General features: G+C 45.4%; 1 protein-coding gene across 2 annotated transcripts in view; it reads left to right on the top strand.

Annotated features, from left to right (window-relative positions):
- Positions 1-18,104, top strand: part of TAOK1 (TAO kinase 1) — a 1,246,355-nt gene that overhangs the window by 412,235 nt on the left and 816,016 nt on the right. For both annotated transcript variants that reach the window (XM_086955104.1, XM_086955103.1), the window contains exon 6: positions 9,341-9,437. In XM_086955104.1, the coding sequence (XP_086811230.1) occupies positions 9,341-9,437 (97 nt within the window). The remainder of the gene's footprint in view (positions 1-9,340; positions 9,438-18,104) is intronic.

Raw genomic sequence — 18,104 nt, 5'->3', positions numbered from 1 at the left:
CGCCGGTGCATGATTGATCATGAATGACCTCTGAACTCGGACCTGGCGTAAGGTCTCTTTCAGCAGTGGGGAGAGCCTTGGTTAGATATATTCACCACCGAAGACAACACGCAATGTCATCAGTTCTGCGCCGTGGAGTTTCCAAGGCGGGACTCGCTCGGAGACGCTTTTCGTCGCAAGTGGAGCTGCGGTCTGTTGTACGCCTGTTGTGCCACTTCTGCCCAGAGTGCTGAAGAAGATCAGGCGAGATCGGGCCCAAGTCATCCTTGTGGCTCCCAACTGGGCACAAAGATACTGGTATCCCGAGCTACTCCGCATGTCAGTCGATCCCCCGATTCGTCTGCCTCTTGAGGAAGACCTTCTGTCACAGCGGCAGGGGACGGTCCTCCACCCGAACCTGTCTCCACCTACATGCATGGAGATTGAGCGGCGACAGTTGAGGCCATTCGACTTGCCTCCTGAAGTCTGTAATATGAATCTGGCAACCAGGTGTCCCTCCACAAAATCGGTACACGCCTGCAGGTAGAACAAATTTGTGGCACGGTGCACAGCAAAGGCTATGGATCCACTTTCTGCCACCCTTTCAGAGGTTCTCCTCTTCCTTCTTTCTCTTGCCCAGCAGGGCTCTGCTCTGGGCACTATCAAAGGCTATCTCTCAGCCATTTCAGCCTTCTTAACGCATCCTGATCAGCCTTCTCTTTTCAAGTCCCCTGTTGTAAATAGATTCTTGAAAGGCAGCACACACGTTTCCTCCTGTTCCCTTTGTGATGCCTCAGTGGGACTTGAATCTTGTACTGACGTTTCTGATGTGCGCTCCCTGTGAGCCACTTCATAACTGTCCTCTTCGTCTTCTGACTCTTAAAACGGCATTCCTGGTTGCCATCAACTCTGCCAGCAGAGGGAGTGAGCTTCAAGCTCTGTCTTGTAAGCCTCCTTTCATATCGGGCAGTCCCATCACCTTGCCCACCTTCTTTCCGCCTCCGCATCCCTCGAAAGAGGAAGAGAGGCTCCACCGCCTGGACCCAAAACGTGCGCTCTCCTTCTATCTAGATTTCACACGCCAGTTCCGGTTGGACGACCAGCTCTTTCTTGGTTACTTGGGCGCTAAGAAGGGACAGGCGGTGCACAAGCGGACCATCTCTCAGTGGGTCATTTTGTGCATGAAGGTTTGCTAATCCTTGGTGAAAAAGGAGCCTCCTGTGGGGCTATGCGCCCATTCCACTCTGGCCACGGCGGCTACTATTGCCCTGGGTCAGGGAGTCTCCTTGCAGGACATTTGTCAGGCAGCTACGTGGGCCTCGCTGCACACGTTTTCTAAGCACTACTGCCTGGACAGCCAAGTCCGGAGAGATGGCTTTTTCGGTCGTTCCGTTCTCCAGGACTTTCTGGTGTGATCTTGGTTCGCAGACCCACCACCGGGGTTGGTATTGCTGAGGTATCTATTCTAAGGTAAGGAATCTAACACTAACCTGTTTCTTTCAGATGCACAAGTTACTTACCTTCGGTAACGATATATCTGTAAGAAACAGTATTATTGTTAGTTTCCTTACAGCCCCACCCAACCTCCCCGTTCTGCGAACTGATATCTAGGGTTAAGGTAATCCCTTTCAGGGCCTTAGTTTTATGGCACCAGTGTCTGTTTCTATCATGGCTCTGCGTTCCTGGCGCGGAAAGCTATGTACAGTGCGCGAGGGCAGCGTCTGAGTACTCCGACGTCATTCTGGCGATCACGATGCGGACGACGGACGCGGAGCCGCAGACGACGCCTACTAACGGGCAAGGGTACTGCTGACGAAAACTTTCCGGATCCAGCCCGACGCCTGGGGATATTCTAAGGTAAGGAATCTAACACTAACTACTGTTTCTTACGGAAATATCGTTACGAAAGGTAAGTAACTTGTGCGTTGCGGCATAAGTGGAAGATGTGGACGATGCGATGTAGGGTGGATGTCGGAGAAGCCATATATAACAGTATATCGGCCTCATATAATGATATGCTATCCTTGTGACTGTTGGCCCATTTGAGTCCTCAAATCATAGGGCCACTCCTACCCCAGACTTCCAGAGGTTCAAGCACTAAAGCGAAAATTAAGGGCGATAGGGGGCATCTGTGCCGGGTTCCCTTATCAAGGTTGAACTTTCTGGATGTGTGTTGGTTCACCACCACTTGAGCGGTAGGGCTAGCATACAACAGCTTGATCCAATTTATAAAATTGGGCCAAACTCCCATTCGCTCTAGGACCGCGAACAGATAATTCCGTTCAATAGTATCAAAGGCCATTTGGGTGTCCAGGGCCACATTTTCCCTGATCGCATGTTGTCTGCCCAACACCCCGTGCAGGCGACGAAGGTTTAGGGCTGTGTTTAGGCTCGGCATGAAGCCAGATTGATCTGGGTAGACCAGCCTGGTGAGCAAGGGGATAAGCCAATTGGCAAGTAATTTTACAAGTATCTTAGCCTCCGCCGTTAGTAGAGAAATAGGCCTGTATGACTTGCAGTCAGTAGGCGGTTTACCTTGTTTGTGGATAACCACTATTGTGACCAATTAGATCTCCTCTGACAGTGCCCCTTTCTCATAACTCTCCAAATACATTTGGCAGAGATGGGGCATCATTTGGAAGCTTTTGATTTAAAAAAAAAAAAAAACTCAATTGGGAGTGCATTGGGTTCCATAGCCTTGCCGGAGCGGATGTCTTGAATGGCCAATTGAATTTCATCTTCAGTAGTATCTCCTTCGAGAGAGTCCCTGTCTTCTGACGACAAGGAAGGGGCTTTAGTGGTCGAGAGAAACTCCTGAGCCTCCAAAGACGAAACTAACACGGTAGATGCGTAAACTCAGTCACAATAAGTAGCAAATGTTTCGGCTATCAGTTGAGCATTAGTAATTTCTTCCCCCTTGGGACCTTGTATTTGATGTACCAATCTCAAAAATTGCTATTTTTTTCCTAGCCAGGCCAAAAGCTTACCCGTGCTCTCCCCATGCTCTCTAATAACTTTTTTACTTTTGTAAGGGTATTGCCATAATTTAGGTGGAACAGTTGCGCATACTCCTTTGTTACAAAAGTACCCAAATATCTAATGGGCCGTTGTGGTCGAAACTGCAAACCAGCCAACAGCTGGGAAAGCATAGAGTTATACAAGAGCATTTCTGTTTTAGACTGATTAACGCTTTATCCCCCTACACGTGAAAAAGCCTGGATTTACTCAGTCTTCTGTATGTTTGAACCCTCAAACTTAATATATTAAATCATCTGTAAATAGTTGGATATTTTCGACATCCCAACTAGGAGCTAAAATCAATGAATTATAACTAATTTTAATTGCAAGCGGCTCAATAACGAGAGAGAACAAAAGTAGGGATAAAGGGCATCCCTGCCACGTTACTCGCTTACTCACTTCTGTGGTAATAATTTCAGCTTTTGCCTCATTGTATAATTCCTTTAGCATCTCTATAAATTTAGATGAAAGCCACATTTCTCCAGGTTAAAAAAAACAAAGCTTGCTAGTCAACAAGGTCAAATGCCTTTTCCCCATCCTTCATTTTTACGGCGGCCTTGTCCTTGTTGACTGAAAAGTAATTGATAGCCAGGGTTAAAAAATAGGCATTAGCAGCCATAGAACTTTTTCCAGAGAAACCCTGTTTGATCAGCATAGACCACCTTTTGGGAGCAAAATCAGTCGCCAGCATTTTCATAAATATTTTGTAAACTGAAATTAATAGACTTCTGAAACTATAAGAATTAGGGTCACTTGGATCTTTATCTTTCTTAAAATAATTCATCACTACTGACTCCTTCAGTCTTTAAGACATGAGAATCCCATCCTTAATTTTGTTAAATAGAGATGTTTAAAAATAGAAAAAGGTCAGCTTAAAAAGCCTTTTCTACCTATGGGAATACCATCACCTCTGCTAGCCTTTGTGCTAGCCATATTTTAAGTGCATCAGCCATTGCCATGGCTCTATTGGCTTAGTCAGAGCTTTGGTGTGATACCTGGTAATTGTTGTAGCTGGAAATACCCGAAGTAATCTACCAACTCTTGTTGATCTATTATCTGCACTATGGCCTGGATTGGCTTAAAGTGGCTTGGAAATATTTCCCGCTATCCTTTCCTTGTTATCGTCATTAGTTCCTGTTTTCGAATCTCCCATCTGAGTAATTAATTGCCCACTTTTCGGAGTTTTAGTATTCCATGCTAAATATTAACCTATATGCTGGCTTTCTTCATACTATTGTTATTGATAAGCCTTACTCCCAGCAATATCTTCTAGTAGAAAAAAGTCTTGTAATTGTTGAAAAAACATCTGAACGGAAAGTAGCATTACAAACAAGATGATGGACGGAATGTTGCACAATGGCAACATATTTACCCCCAGTCACAGATCTGGGTTTAATCCATCATTATTTTGGTCACCAAGCCACCCCAGTTCAGACATGGCCATATGCAAATCAGTCTTGGCCCTGTGCCTCATGGGAACAGTCCAGCCCGAACTGCCAAGCCATGTCTTTCCTGGACTGGAATCAAGCATCCTGGGACCGGTTTCTGGCTATCAGCCGTCTTCAACCAGGATAGCTTGACTCCAGTGGCGAAGTGAGCAAGGGACCCATTAGCAAGGATTTATCAAACTGCCATCTGGATTTGCTTTTCCTAGGTATTTCCAACACTATTACTATAGAGACTATAGAGTGACCAGAGAAGAAACTAGCTATTGTTTCAGACCCTCTTTCTAATAATGTATCCACTAGGTGCAGAGCTGTTTTAAATCTTGAAGAATAACACATAAACTGGAAATTATCCTGGTAATCTAATCACCACTGACCTATTAGGGCAAAATAATCCTTTATTATCTCAATCAGTTTTGTAGTTTTTGATTTTAATAGTCACTTAGCTTTATTTGAAGTATCTAGCCCTAGATCTTGTATATAATTAAAATCACCCCTCCCCCTTCCCCATAACAATGGGTCCTTCTAAGTTAAATAGGTCTGCTCCAAAGCTTTAATATCAATATTTGGGCCATAGTAATTCAAAAAGGTAAGAAATAATTCTGCAACCATAATCCTATCCATATAGCATCCCTTTCACAAATTACTTTCTTAATCTCCCAATCTACTTTATTTGGGAACAATATCCCTACGCCCCGCTCTGCCATATTTGCTGAGGCGCAATAGGCCTGTGAATATTCCCTCTTCCGCGCATTAACCAGGTCGTTCATGTAAGAAAGTGACTCTGTATACACTGGACCAAAGTAGGGTACAGTGTGTACAGAGACCACAGTCCCTAGAAGTTTGGCAGAGGTTAAAGTTAGATATACACTTACTCTCTAAAGTGGTAGCTTGGTCGAGCAGTAAGGCAGTATCAGAGGACAGTGTAAAGCATTTGTTGTACACACTCAGTCAGCAAATGGTCTCACACATTCAAGAACTGAACTCTAGGCTCATTGTTTTGTATCAAAAGATATAGTTGTTTTATTTTAGAACCAACAAGGGATCAAAGTATACTTTCTCAGAATGGATTACTTTAGTTAAATACTTTTCAGATAGGCTATAGACTCTTTGGATTCAATAGTTAGTTTGCTGCAATAGGCAACACAATTTCAAACACAATGCAACATTGAGCTCAATGGGAATTTCTAGTTAAATGCAACTGGCAGGGATAAGGTTCTGGGCATAGACTCACTGGTCTCCCAGGGTCAGGTAGGTACAGTTGGTACAACCTCAGCGGCACAGGGGCAGCCGGGTGCAGAGGTAGTTAGGCCCAATGTTATCCAATGAGAGGCAGGTGGCCGTGGGCTGGTGGCTGCTTGCTAGAAGGCCACGCGGCTGTGGGAGCTGGGCTCCTGGTCACTTGCTCAGGGCAAATGGGGAAGTAAGATAGGGCAAAGGTTGCACTGTCAGGGGCACTCGGACAGCTGGGTGCAGGATGCTTTTGAGCCGTCGGGTGTTCAATGTTATTCAATGGCGATCTTGAAAATGGAACAAAGGCTGCAGGTCTGGCGACGGTGGATCTTCTGGAGCGACCAACACTTCGAGGGGTAAGTTGGGATCTTGGAGGGTAGGTAGGCAACCTGGAGTTGGGCACAGGAGGCCGGGGGGCGCCGGGTGCACGGGTGTCTTTGGACTTCGGGAAATCTTACCCTCTGCTGGTCGCGGTAGGAGGGGTCCCTGGTTCTGAGTCTGCAGGCGTCGTTTGGGTCTTCGAGGAGGGTCCTTGGGCACTGGATTCCAGGTCATAATCGCCGGTGCCGTCCTCAGGGTTTTTGTCCACTTGGGCACAGGCCGGGCTCTGCGGGTGCAGAGTGGGCTGGATTTGCGGTTCCTGGCTGGCACCAGCGGTATTGCTGTTTGAGCAGAGCCACTGCTCGTGGGAGTCCCTGTCTCTAAGAGGGTCAAGGCAGGTAGGTCCTCCGGGGTTCTCGAGGTTGTTGTCCGCAGGAGACGCCGGGATTTTAGCAGGAGCAGGATCAAGGATCAACAGGCCTGTAGGGCTGGGGCCAAGTCAGTTGGTGTCGTCTTCTTGTTAGCAGCTGCACAGCAGGTCTTCTTTTCTTGTTTCGAAATCGGGAACTGAGGAAGGAAGGTTCAGGGTGCCCCTAAATACTACATTTATTGGCATTACAGGTAGAGGAAGGACAGGGACCAATAGGTCCCTGTCCTGGGGTGAGTACACCCCCTATTCTACTCCTCTCCTGTGGGAGGGGGGCAGGAGCCTGTCTCTAATTGGGCAGGGCTCCCCATTTTCAAGATGCCCGGAGTTGTGCTTCACCTCGCCTCTCCCACCTGAGGGGTGGAGTTGGCACAGGCTGGCACACCCCCTTTCCTATCATAGGTTTTCCCACCAGTCTTCCTGCCTGAGTGGGTGTCAGAATGGGTGGGGGCCAAATGCTGAGTACCGCAAGTGGTCTGGAGAAGCTCACAAAGGCAGTATGCCTTTGAAGATTCCCCCTGCCCATCCTGGGGGAGGAGGCCTAGCACCTCGCCCAGGATGTGCATTGTTGCAGGCCCAGGAGAGCGGGGTTTCTCCACCCAGGGGTCCAGCAACATGCCTGCTGTGTGGCAGCTTAGGCAGCCTCTCAGACCAGACGTGGATTGTAGGTTAAGTTTCAGGGGGCATCTCTAAGATGCCCTCTGTAGTGCATTTTACATTAAATCCCACACTGGCATCAGTGTGGGTTTAATGTGCTGAGAAGTTTGATATCAAACTTGCCAGTCTTCAGTGGCCAATATGGTGCTTTGGAGTTCATAGTGACAACCTCCCAGCACCATAATCTGTTAATGGCATCACTGCACTTACAGTGCTCAGAAATGGCCCTGGGTACTGTAGGGGCACAGGACTCATGCACCTGTGCCCACACCACTGGCATAGGGCACCCAGCTAGAGGGGTGACTGATGGATGCCAGGGCAGTGTGTTTGTGGGCATGGTACACAGGGATGTGTGCCATGTCGATTCCTTGTTTAGGTCTGCAGAAGGACACTCAGTCTGCCAATGCAGGGTGTGGGAGTCAGGGTGCAGGGCCCCTAAGGGTGGCACACTAAGTGCTGCAGCCCTTAGGGGTATTCACTGCTCACAAGGCCCTAGGTACCTAGGGTACCATTTACCAGGGGCTGACATATTTCCAGAGATGCCAATTGGGTTTCAGCTTCAATACAGTTTTTAGGGAAGGAACACAGGGCCTGGGCACCTGATTGGCAGGAGCCCAGGGCACACTCAGTCAAAGCACATCAGCAGTTCAGCAAAAAGTGGAGGCATACCATGCAAGAAAGATGGCACTTTCTCACAATACATATATATTTATTACCCGTTTTTAAATGCATTCTGAAGAAATTGGCTATTGTAGCCTTTCTTTTAGGCTGCAAAACATTTATGTCTTAAGTGTTTCTCCAGTCCTTCCTGAAGAAAGGCAAACATCTACACTTAAGACATATTATAAGCAGGGCTCCTGGATCCCCGCACATGGGCGGGACTTTTTAGTGCTTATGATTTCAATGGAGATTCTCCTGAGAGAGAACTGGCATTACAGGTAAGAAGCCATTCCTTGTGGGGACATCTCTCTTAATTGTGCTGCAGCGGTTTTGTTAAAAGTGGATTGTCTAAATGCAAATACTAAATTCAGTTGCACTGAAAAGGTATTTGCATTTTTTTAAAGTGATATATTGTGGGTTTATTTCTTGTTCTACCTTGTAAAGACCCATCGCAATTCTTTGATGCTCTGCAAATTAGAAACTAAATGTTCTTGACCTTAATGTGGCATAGTTCCTGGGTAGCTTGTCCAGTCGCTGTGTGTGATAAGGGCGCAGACATACTGTCCTTCATGCCTTTCTTGTGCTGAAGGCGCATTCGTCAAGCAGTTTCACTTCTGTAGCTGCGTTGAAACTGGCATATGGTGACGGTCAGGTAACTAGTTTGCCACCCAAAATTATAGTAGAGTGGTAAAGCATCTATCAAAGTACACAAATTATGGCTCCCAAACTTGAGCCGGCACAACCAACAGTCATGGGCTCTAATACTACTCTGAAGGATATGGAGAAACTAATAAACATATGTGTGTCTTTTGAACAAACTAAGACAGTTCCTAGTTCTTAAAAGCCCACTTTGAGCAGCTGAACAAATGCAGTGTAACTTAAAATTAAATCAGGCCACATAGACAAGGTTAAAATGACCCATGAATAATAAACTCCCTGTGTTTTTGTTTTCTTTATTTCACTGGTAGATGAAATGAATGTCTAGTTTATGGCTGTAGTATGATGTGTGCTTGGACTCAACTGAGAGCATCATATCTTCTTGGTGTGGTCTCCTGATTGCTTAACTTCATAATAGAGATGTTGCCTGCTAGCCGATTGACTTTGGTATAACTAGGTACTTATCTGAATGTATTGATAGTACTGCAGGTGAGTAACTTTTTTCTTTCATCTTATTTTATAAAATCGCTGAAACGGTCCAAATGAGTCTAATAACTAGGATATTACAAGTAAGAATCATTTCCTACTTCAAGTTAAGGGTGGTACTTAATTACCTCCTGCCTATTGAGGCTCATTGTGAACGCTCGCCTCTCAACCACTGAATATATTGTGCCTAGATTTAGTCTCTTGGTATTTTCATAGTACTATCAAGCAGCGCATGGAGAGCATTTGGAAGTGTAAAATAATAGCTACCAGACATAACACGGGCAAAGCACCTCTTTTGCCTCTAGTCTTATGACTTCATATGTGGATACTGTGGTGTTGGTGTGCATACTTTTTAGAGAAACATAACTTGAATGAAAAACTTACATTTAAAAGCACTTGTTCATTAGTTGTTAAACTATGCATTGAAGATTGTGATCAAAATATTGTTTCTTTTCAGTTCATAAAAAGCCTTTACAAGAAATCGAAATAGCAGCAATTACCCATGGTGCACTTCAAGGACTAGCGTATTTGCATTCACACAACATGATTCATAGGTAAGTGCTTCAAATGAGCAGAAAATGTGTAGCTATCCTTGCTCTGCTTATTCACCATCTTTCTCCAACCTGGTTAAATGGGACTAATAATTCCATTGTTTAAAAATAAAAAAGATACACTGCTACTAAACACAGCTTATACAGTATTAGGGTATCTTTCATAGATTCACATGCCTGAATCATTCCTCGTCGTCAGGATGGAAGTCCCCGGTATATAAATAAAGTAATGTCTCATTAGACATATAGAGTAATAGGCCAAGAGCCTCACATTAGTAACATATCCATGTCCTTTTGTAAAAAGGACCAAACTTTGGAGTAGAGCCAATCGGCTATCACCACCCTCTGGAACCTTCCTGGAGGGAGCATTATCCCTCAGATTTTCTACCGCACCTCGTGCTAAGGGAGTCTCCACTGAGCTCTGCTCAGCTTTCCTTGTTTCTGAATTTCCAGTGATTGTTTTCTTCAAAATTCCATCTTCTGTGTGAAGTTCTCAAGTTCTTCATGGCAGATACTCCTAAAAAAGGCCTTTTTAGGCCCTGTGCTTCCTGTGGCAAAAAGACTTCATGTTGATGACCAACACAAAGACTGTCTCTACTGTCTTTACCCGGATCACTCCTCAAAGGACTGTGAGGTATGTCGTACCTTTTCTTCAAAGACCCTCAAAGACCGGGAGGGACACCTCTTAATTTGGCTGCAGAGGCTTAAAGACAAAGACCAAGCCTTGTCTTCTGAGGAGATTGAGAGCTCCTCCAAGTCTTTACAATCCTCTCAAAAAAGACCCAGAGTGACTCCTCTCAAAAAAGACCCAGAGTGGCTACTCCAGGACCTTTGTCGCAGCCCCCTCTAAAGAAGGAGCTCAAAAAGTCTTCAGAGGCACATCCTAAGGCTTTAACAGCAAAGGTTTCTCCTCAGGAGGTTCTTCATACCTTTAAGAAGCCTAGTTCCACCTCGTCGACGACTGCCCCGTCGACGGTAGCTTTGACGACGAGAAAATCACCGTCTACAGCTTTGAATGCAACCTCGTCGACGACTGTCTCAACCTCTGTCGCGTCTTCAGCATTGTCCATGTCGACAACGACTTCATCGTCGACGATAAAAATAAAGAAATCATTGTCGCCGTCCAAACCAGCGGCGACGCTACGATCGCCGATGAGCGTGTCGGCGCCTAAGTAAACGAAGACTGTTTTGTCGACGTCTACCCCGTCGTCGACGAAGGCTCCGTCAACGAGGACTCCATCGACGACGACACAGTCGACGTTGGCTCCATCGACATGAGCTCTGTTGACGTTACCTGCAATGGTGCCCGTCGGCGCCTCACCGAATCCAATCTACAAAGTGCGTACGTCCACCTCAAGATTACATAACGCACTCTGACACCGCCCTGACTGCTCCTAGTAGGGTCCAACCATTACCTCCAACTCACCTTTTGGAAGAGGAAGAAGATTCTGACGATGGCAGTATGTTCAGAACTACGACAAGCCCATCTGAACTTCACGTCAAGTACCTAGACAGCTCGGACTACGACAACCAAGAACTAGAGGACCAAGCAGATTATCCTGAAGTCATCAACCTCCCATGGTTTGTGTACCTGCATCTTTGGTTTCCAATCTCCCATTTCCTGCGCAATCTGAAACAAATAACAGACTTTTAGGTTCTTCAACTGGTTCAATTTGGACATTCACTAGAGTACATTCAAATTCCTCCCCAAACCCCTCCCCAACCTATGTATGCTTCACAAAAATCTACGTCTTCTACTCCTGGAACTTTCACTTATGCTCCAGAAGGGTGCTATAGAAAGCGTTCCTCTTCGTGAACGGGGGAAGGGATTTTACTCCTGTTTTTTCGTGGTGCGTAAAAAGGAGAAGAAATGTAGACCAATCCTAGACTTGAGAAATCTCAACAAATTCTTAAAGAAGCAGTCGTTTCGCATGGTTACCATCCAAGAAGTGCTGCAACTTCTCAACGCAAACGACTACATGGTGTCTTTGGATCTTCAAGATGCCTATTTTCACATCCCTATCCACCGGAATCACAAAATGTTTCTGAGGTTCGCAGTGGCGGGCAGACATTACCAATTCCATGTCCTGCCATTTTTACGAAATGCCTTTCTCCGGTGGCTGCATATCTCCGACAACAACCCCATCAGGTCTTTCCATATCTGGACGACTGGCTCGTCAAAGCACCCTCTCTAGAAGGCGCAACCAGGTCTTACAATGCTTGTCTGCAGCTTTTCAATCGCTTGGGACTCACTCTCAATCAGGACAAGTCCATCCTCCAGCCTTCTCAGCAAATAACCTTCCTGGGTGCTACCCTTGACACGACCCAGACAAAGACAAAACAGGCTTTTTTACTTGGCAATTCACATAAAATTCAAAAAGTCTCTCTCAGTGCGCCTTTTCAAATCCCTTCTCGGAATGATGTCTTCCTGCATTCTACTAATTCCTCACTTTTGCTTCCACATGCGCCTTCTCCAAGAAGCGCTATCGGCTCAATGGGTCCAATGCGAATGGTAGTTTGACGATGTAATCCGGGTGACCCCTCAAATGGTCACAGTTCTACAGTGGTGGACTTGCCCTCAAAATCTTTCTCAAGGCTTGCCTTTCTTGCTTCCAGCTTCTCCACATACCATCACAACAGATGCGTCCCTGGAAGGTTGGGGAGCTTTCCTCCAAGAACTCCAGATCAGCGTAAAGTGGTCACTTTACGAACGGAAGCTTGCACATAAATCTACTTGAGCTGCGAGCTGTCTATCTGGCGCTTCTAGCTTTCCTTCCCAGGATAAATAATTCGCTAGTGCTTGTCCGGACGGACAATACCACGACAATGCACTATCTGAACAAGCAGGGAGGTACTCGTTCTCTGACACACACTCACAAATCACCAAAAATCTGGAACTGGTACTTCATCACAACATTTCCCTTCGAGCAGAATATGTCCCAGGAACAGACAACATTCTTGCTGACTCACTAATCAGGCAACAAACAACGTGCCATGAATGGGAATTGAATCAGCGGACTCTTAACCGCATATTCTCTCAATGGGGCACACCTCTCTTGGACCTATCTGCTACCAAGCAGAACGCCAAATGCCAACACTTCGCAAGCTGGCATCCCCAAAGGGGATCTTTAGGGAATGCCTTTTCGATTTCATGGTTCAACGTCTTTGCATATGCTTTTCCACCAATTCCCCTGTTTCCCAGGGTCCTCAGGAAGTTGAAAGCGGAACCTTGCACGCTCATCTTGATAGCTCCAGCATGGCCGCGCCAACATTGGTTCACGGAGCTTCATCTTCTCACTCTGGAACCACCGATCCCGTTGAAACCGTTTCCCTCTCTCCTCACAAAGAACCAGCAACAAGTCCAACATCAGGATACAGCATCTCTCAAATTATTGGCTTGGCTCCTGAGTTCAGAGAAGTCCATGGCCTAGACATTCCTCCGGGCTTGAGCCGACAGTACTAACAAAACATATTCCTTAAAATGGAAGCGGTTCTGCATCTGGTGGAAGTCAAAGAAGATACACCCTCTTTCATCTTCACTGGGACAAATATTGCCTTACCTTCTCCATCTGGCGAATTCAGATCTTGCTCACGCTTGCATTAAAAGTACACTTTGCAGCAATATCCCGTTTCAGAAGATCCTCTGCAGGCCCTTCTCTTTGGTCTAATAGGTTGATTAAACAATTTCTCAAAGGCCTATTCAGGACATTCCCTCCTGTAAAGTCTTTACCTCCCACTTGACAACTCAACACAGTTCTTGCTCAGCTTATGAAACACCCTTTTGAGCCGATACACAGAGCTGATCTTAAATATCTTTCCTGGAAAACGGTGCTCCTTCTAGCCCTTTCCTCGGCAAGGCGAGTAAGTGAGCTTTATGTATTTTCAATTCAAGACCCTTTCCTTCAGTTCAAACACAACAGGGTTATACTACAAACAAATCCTAAATTTGTGCCTAAGGTCCCGTGAGACTTTCATCTCAATGAACCTATAGTCTTACGATCCTTTTTTCCAAATCATCAAACTGCGGCAGAAAGAACTGAACTTTCTCTGGATCTTAAACGCTGCCTTAAATTTTACATGGACAGGACAAAGACATTCCGCAAATCCAACCAGCTCTTTGTGGCTTAAAGTCGACCTAGGAAAGGTCTTCCACTCACTAAACAAAGTATCTCTCGGTGGATCTCTGCAGCTATTACTTTCTGTCACCAGGAAGCGGGGCAACCCCTGCGTTCCAAGGTTCGAGCCCATTCCACTAGGGCGATTTCTCCCTCTTTGCAGGTGTGCCCCATTACAGATATCTGCAGAGCGGCAACATTGAAGACGCCGCATACATTTACCAAGCATTACTGCCTGGATACAGAACTCATGAAGGATGCTGCAGTTGGACAAGCGGTGCTCCGTCATCGATTTCATTAGAGGTGAGCCTTTCTCTTCATCTCACCATCCTTTCTTCTATACGCATATTTCTTTATTGTGTTCCTTAGTATTCTCTTTGAGTGCAATTTGGTACTTTCTATGTTTCACATTGATATGTTGTTGTCTGGGGAATTCGTATATACTGTACTATCTGAAATGTGCTGATCATTGCTTGCTACATTGATTCAGGCATGTGAATCTAAGAAAGATACCCTAATGCTGGATAAGGAATGCGTTACTTAAATGTAACTGCAGTTATCCAGTATTGGTATCTTTCATAGATTCACATGGAAACCACCCACATCCCTTGGAAGGGCTCACCTAGCTCTCTCAGGAATACAATTAATTAGCACTGTGCTTATGAAAATCTGAGCGACTAAAGCTCCTTCCAGGAAAGTTCCAGAGAGTGGTGATAGCTGATTGGCTCTACTCCAAAGTTTGGTCCTTTTTACAAAAGGACATGTATATGTTACTAATGTGAGGCCCTTGGCCTATTACTCTATATGTCTAATGAGACATTACTTTATTTACCGAGGACTCCCATCCCGACGACGGGTAATGATTCAGGCATGTGAGTCTGAGAGATACCAATACTGGATAACTGCAGTTACAAGTAAGTAACACATTCCTTCTGCTTGTTTTGTTCAACAAATATGTATGTTGCTCAATTTTCTGCTCATGCCATATTTTAAAACTGTAAAACTATTCTTTTATGTTTGTACCTGGCATGAAATTTTCGAATTTATAACCTTTCACCATAAGCATCATTATCAATGTCATAACAGCTAATCAGTTTCATAACTGTTAAGATTTCGAAGCAACTCTAAAATATTAAGAAACAAAAAAAAAATACTTAAAGAAAAGTATAAAAAAAACAGGCATAGACTACACAGAACTAGGTGTCGACCTTTAATGCCACTAGCCCTGCAGCAAAAACGTCTCCCCTTAAGCAGGTGTGAAATACTGTGTTTAGAAGTGCTCCGTGGAATAGATAGTCTAATTGGTAGGATTGGAGAAGAATTCCCACAATTCCCAACAATCCAGTTGATCCAAAACTGCTGTGGTACAGCGAAAGTATTTATCTGGTTCTCTAATAGTATTTAACCTGAATAGCTATTTTTCCATGTCAGACTAGGGAATGGTTGTGTTGTTGGTTCTCTTTGTACTTTCTCTTGTCTATCTTTACTTCCTTTAGAATGTTTATGCAGATCTGAGGTTGCCTGGTGTTTCTTCCCCTTTTTGATTATTTTCGAATGTCTGTCAGTTGCTTAGAAGTCTTGCTTTTAAGTTGATTAGAGCTCTTCGGCCTTAACTCCCTGTCCTCTTAGCTTCTTTAAATGTGGCAACGGGAGATAGTTGGTACCTTACTTGCAAAAGAATGAGCACTGGTGTTGGCACATCCTATTGTAAAGGACACTTTTGTTTGTTCTTGCATGTTGCAGCTTTTATGTTAATCAGCTATGTTGGAATGTGGAGAGAAACTGCAGGCTACTCCTGAAAGATTTATCTGGTCCACCCACCCATCCTTACGCTATGCTGATTTTTAAATGTACTGCTCAGGATGGAGTGGATCATTATCTCTGCTAACCCCTAACTAGGGCTGTGTACTTCAATGCAAGTGGCCAGGAGACTTTTTCTTCACAGACCTAAGCATTGAGTGTTGTATGTAAGGGTTTTGTGTTCACAACACTGCGCAGGCCATTGAAAAGTGGGATTTCAGCATTCCATTTGTTTGCAGGTGTTTTGGCAAACCAGTGGAGGGTTAAGATAGGTTATAACATTACACTAGGTGAATATTTAGGCATATTTATTAATATAGTTCTGCTCCTGGGACAAAAAGGGCTCTCTCTACCCCCTGACATCTGGCCCGCCTGTCTTGGTGAACCCCCTACCCCCAAGACGGAGGTCAAGAGCCTGGGAATATGGTTAGAAAAAGATCTCACCTTTAGAACGCAGGCAAAGAAGACGGCCGGCGTCTGTTTCGGCCTTCTTAGGTCATGTAGGAAAGTGCTCCCCCTGCTTCCTTTTAACTCCCGGAAACTGTTGATCCAAGGCCTGATTGTGTCCAGGTTGGACTACAGTAACGCCATTTATCTGGGAGCCCCCGAAGCCACCTTTCATATCCTACAGAAAATCCAGAATGCCGCTGCTCACGAACACCCCGGCCAGAGCATCAGCGAACCCGCCTTGAAGAAACTGCACTGGCTGCCGGTCAGGGAAAGAGTGGTATTCAAGGCCCCCTGCCTGGTTCATAAACTGCTCCACAACGAAGGCCCACCAATCCTCAAAAACTGTATTACCACCTATAGACCTACCAGATCACTCCGATCGGATCACGAAAACCACATAGTGGTACCCAGAGTGAAAAAAGCCCACGCAGGAGGTCGCCGCTTCTCGGTGCACACAGCGAAGCATTGGAACGCGCTTCCTCTGAAACTTAGAACAGAACCAAACCTCCTCCGCTTCAGGAAATCGCTCAAAACCCTTCTCTTCCCCTAAACCCTCCAATTTTCCTGCACTCCTTCTCCTCTTGATTACTAGGTATAGCGCTGGGATACTCTCGGGTGACTACGCGCTCTATAAAAACCTTAAATAATTAAATAAATAAATAAATAAATTAAATAAATAAATATAGTTAGATTTCCATAAAAAACCATAAGACATTTTTAATGCATCAAGTAGAATTGAAATACCGATGGACCCCTTGAATGGCCATGGGTAAGATATCTCTAGTGTATTCCATTGTTGATAAATAATAATAATAATAATAAACAAGTTTATAAAGCGCATGGCTACACTAAATAGTGTGTCCCCGCGCTGCGGCAAAAAGAAAAACCAAGTTCAGGGCAGTAGTGTAAAAGAGAGAAATTTTACAGGGGGCTTAAAGAGGGAAAGAGCCAGGTTTATAGCTTTTTCCTAAGACTCTCTCCGAAGACTCCAGCCGGAGCCCTGCAGGGAGTTTATTCCAATGTTTGGCTGCTAAAAAGCGGAAGGTGCGACCGCCCATCCTTGCTCTTCTGATGGTTGAAATACTACCCTGCCCCGTCCCACTTGATCTCAATCGACGGGTCGCAGAGTATGGGGTAAGTAGGTCATGCAGATAGGTGGGCCCTCTTCTCTGTAGGATGCGGTGGCTGACACACACAGCTTTAAAAAGAATTTGTACCCTTACCGGTAGCCAGTGAAGGGAAGCTAGGACCTTGTTGGAAGGATCTATCCTGGGTAGCATTAGGACGTGACGAGCCGCTGCATTCTGGATGCATTGGAGTCTCTGTACACATTTGGTACTAGCTCGCAAGTAGTGGGCGTTCCCATAGTCCAAGCGTGACGTCACCAAAGCGGGGACCATAGTTTTCATCGATGTAACACGAAGTACATCTAGAGTCTTCCGGAGTCCTTACAGAACACTAAAACATGTTCCCGTCAACAGCCTGGTGTGGTTCTCGAAGGAAAGTTTGGTATCCAACCACATCCCTAGGTTCTTTACCTGATCACTAGGGGAAGGGGTTGGTTCCAATGTCTGAGGCCACCATGCTCAAGGATGCTTTGCCTATCACTAGCACTTCAGTTTTGTTACCATTAAGTTTTAGGCAGTTGTTAGCCATCCGGGACGCTAGATCTTGTAGGCACGTCGAGAAATTAATGGGTGCCTTCTTGTGAGCTTGTGTTAGGGACATCACCAGTTGTGTGTCATCAGCATATGAGACAACACTGATGCCACATTTTTCAATAATCTCTGCCAGGGGGGGGGGGGATGTAGAGATTAAAAAGGGTGGGGCTGAGTGTAGAGCCCTGTGGGACCCCTTGATTCAGCTGGATACTTTGGAGTGGTAGGGTTCCTGAGACACCTGGAAACTATGATCGTATAAGAAGGACCCCAGCTATTCCATGACTCGACCAGCCAAACCTCCTTTCCTGAGGCGCTGGAGTAATGTGTGATGGGCAACAGTGTTGAACGCTGCACTGAGGTGTAATAGGCCTAAGGCAACTGCCTGTCCCTCATCTACATATTTGCGTATGATTTTTGTAGAAAGGAGCAGTGCTGATTCAGTAGAATAAGATGCACTAAAGCTCTATTGAGTGGGGTGAAGTAAGCTATGTTTACTGATGTGAGCTGTCAATTGGATGTTAACCACCTTCTCTGCTATTTTGGCAAAGTATGGCAGCAGTGAGTTTGGGCGTAGATTCTCCAGTTTGCTCATGCTAACATTCAGTTTCTTTTTTAATGGGGGTGGCGATTGCCTCTTTCCATCT

This window comes from Lissotriton vulgaris, chromosome 2_1, assembly GCF_964263255.1.
Source record: "Lissotriton vulgaris chromosome 2_1, aLisVul1.2, whole genome shotgun sequence".
NCBI lineage: Eukaryota > Metazoa > Chordata > Amphibia > Caudata > Salamandridae > Lissotriton > Lissotriton vulgaris.
Note: the sequence above shows the minus strand (reverse complement) of the source record. Positions and strands in the feature narration are given on the sequence as shown.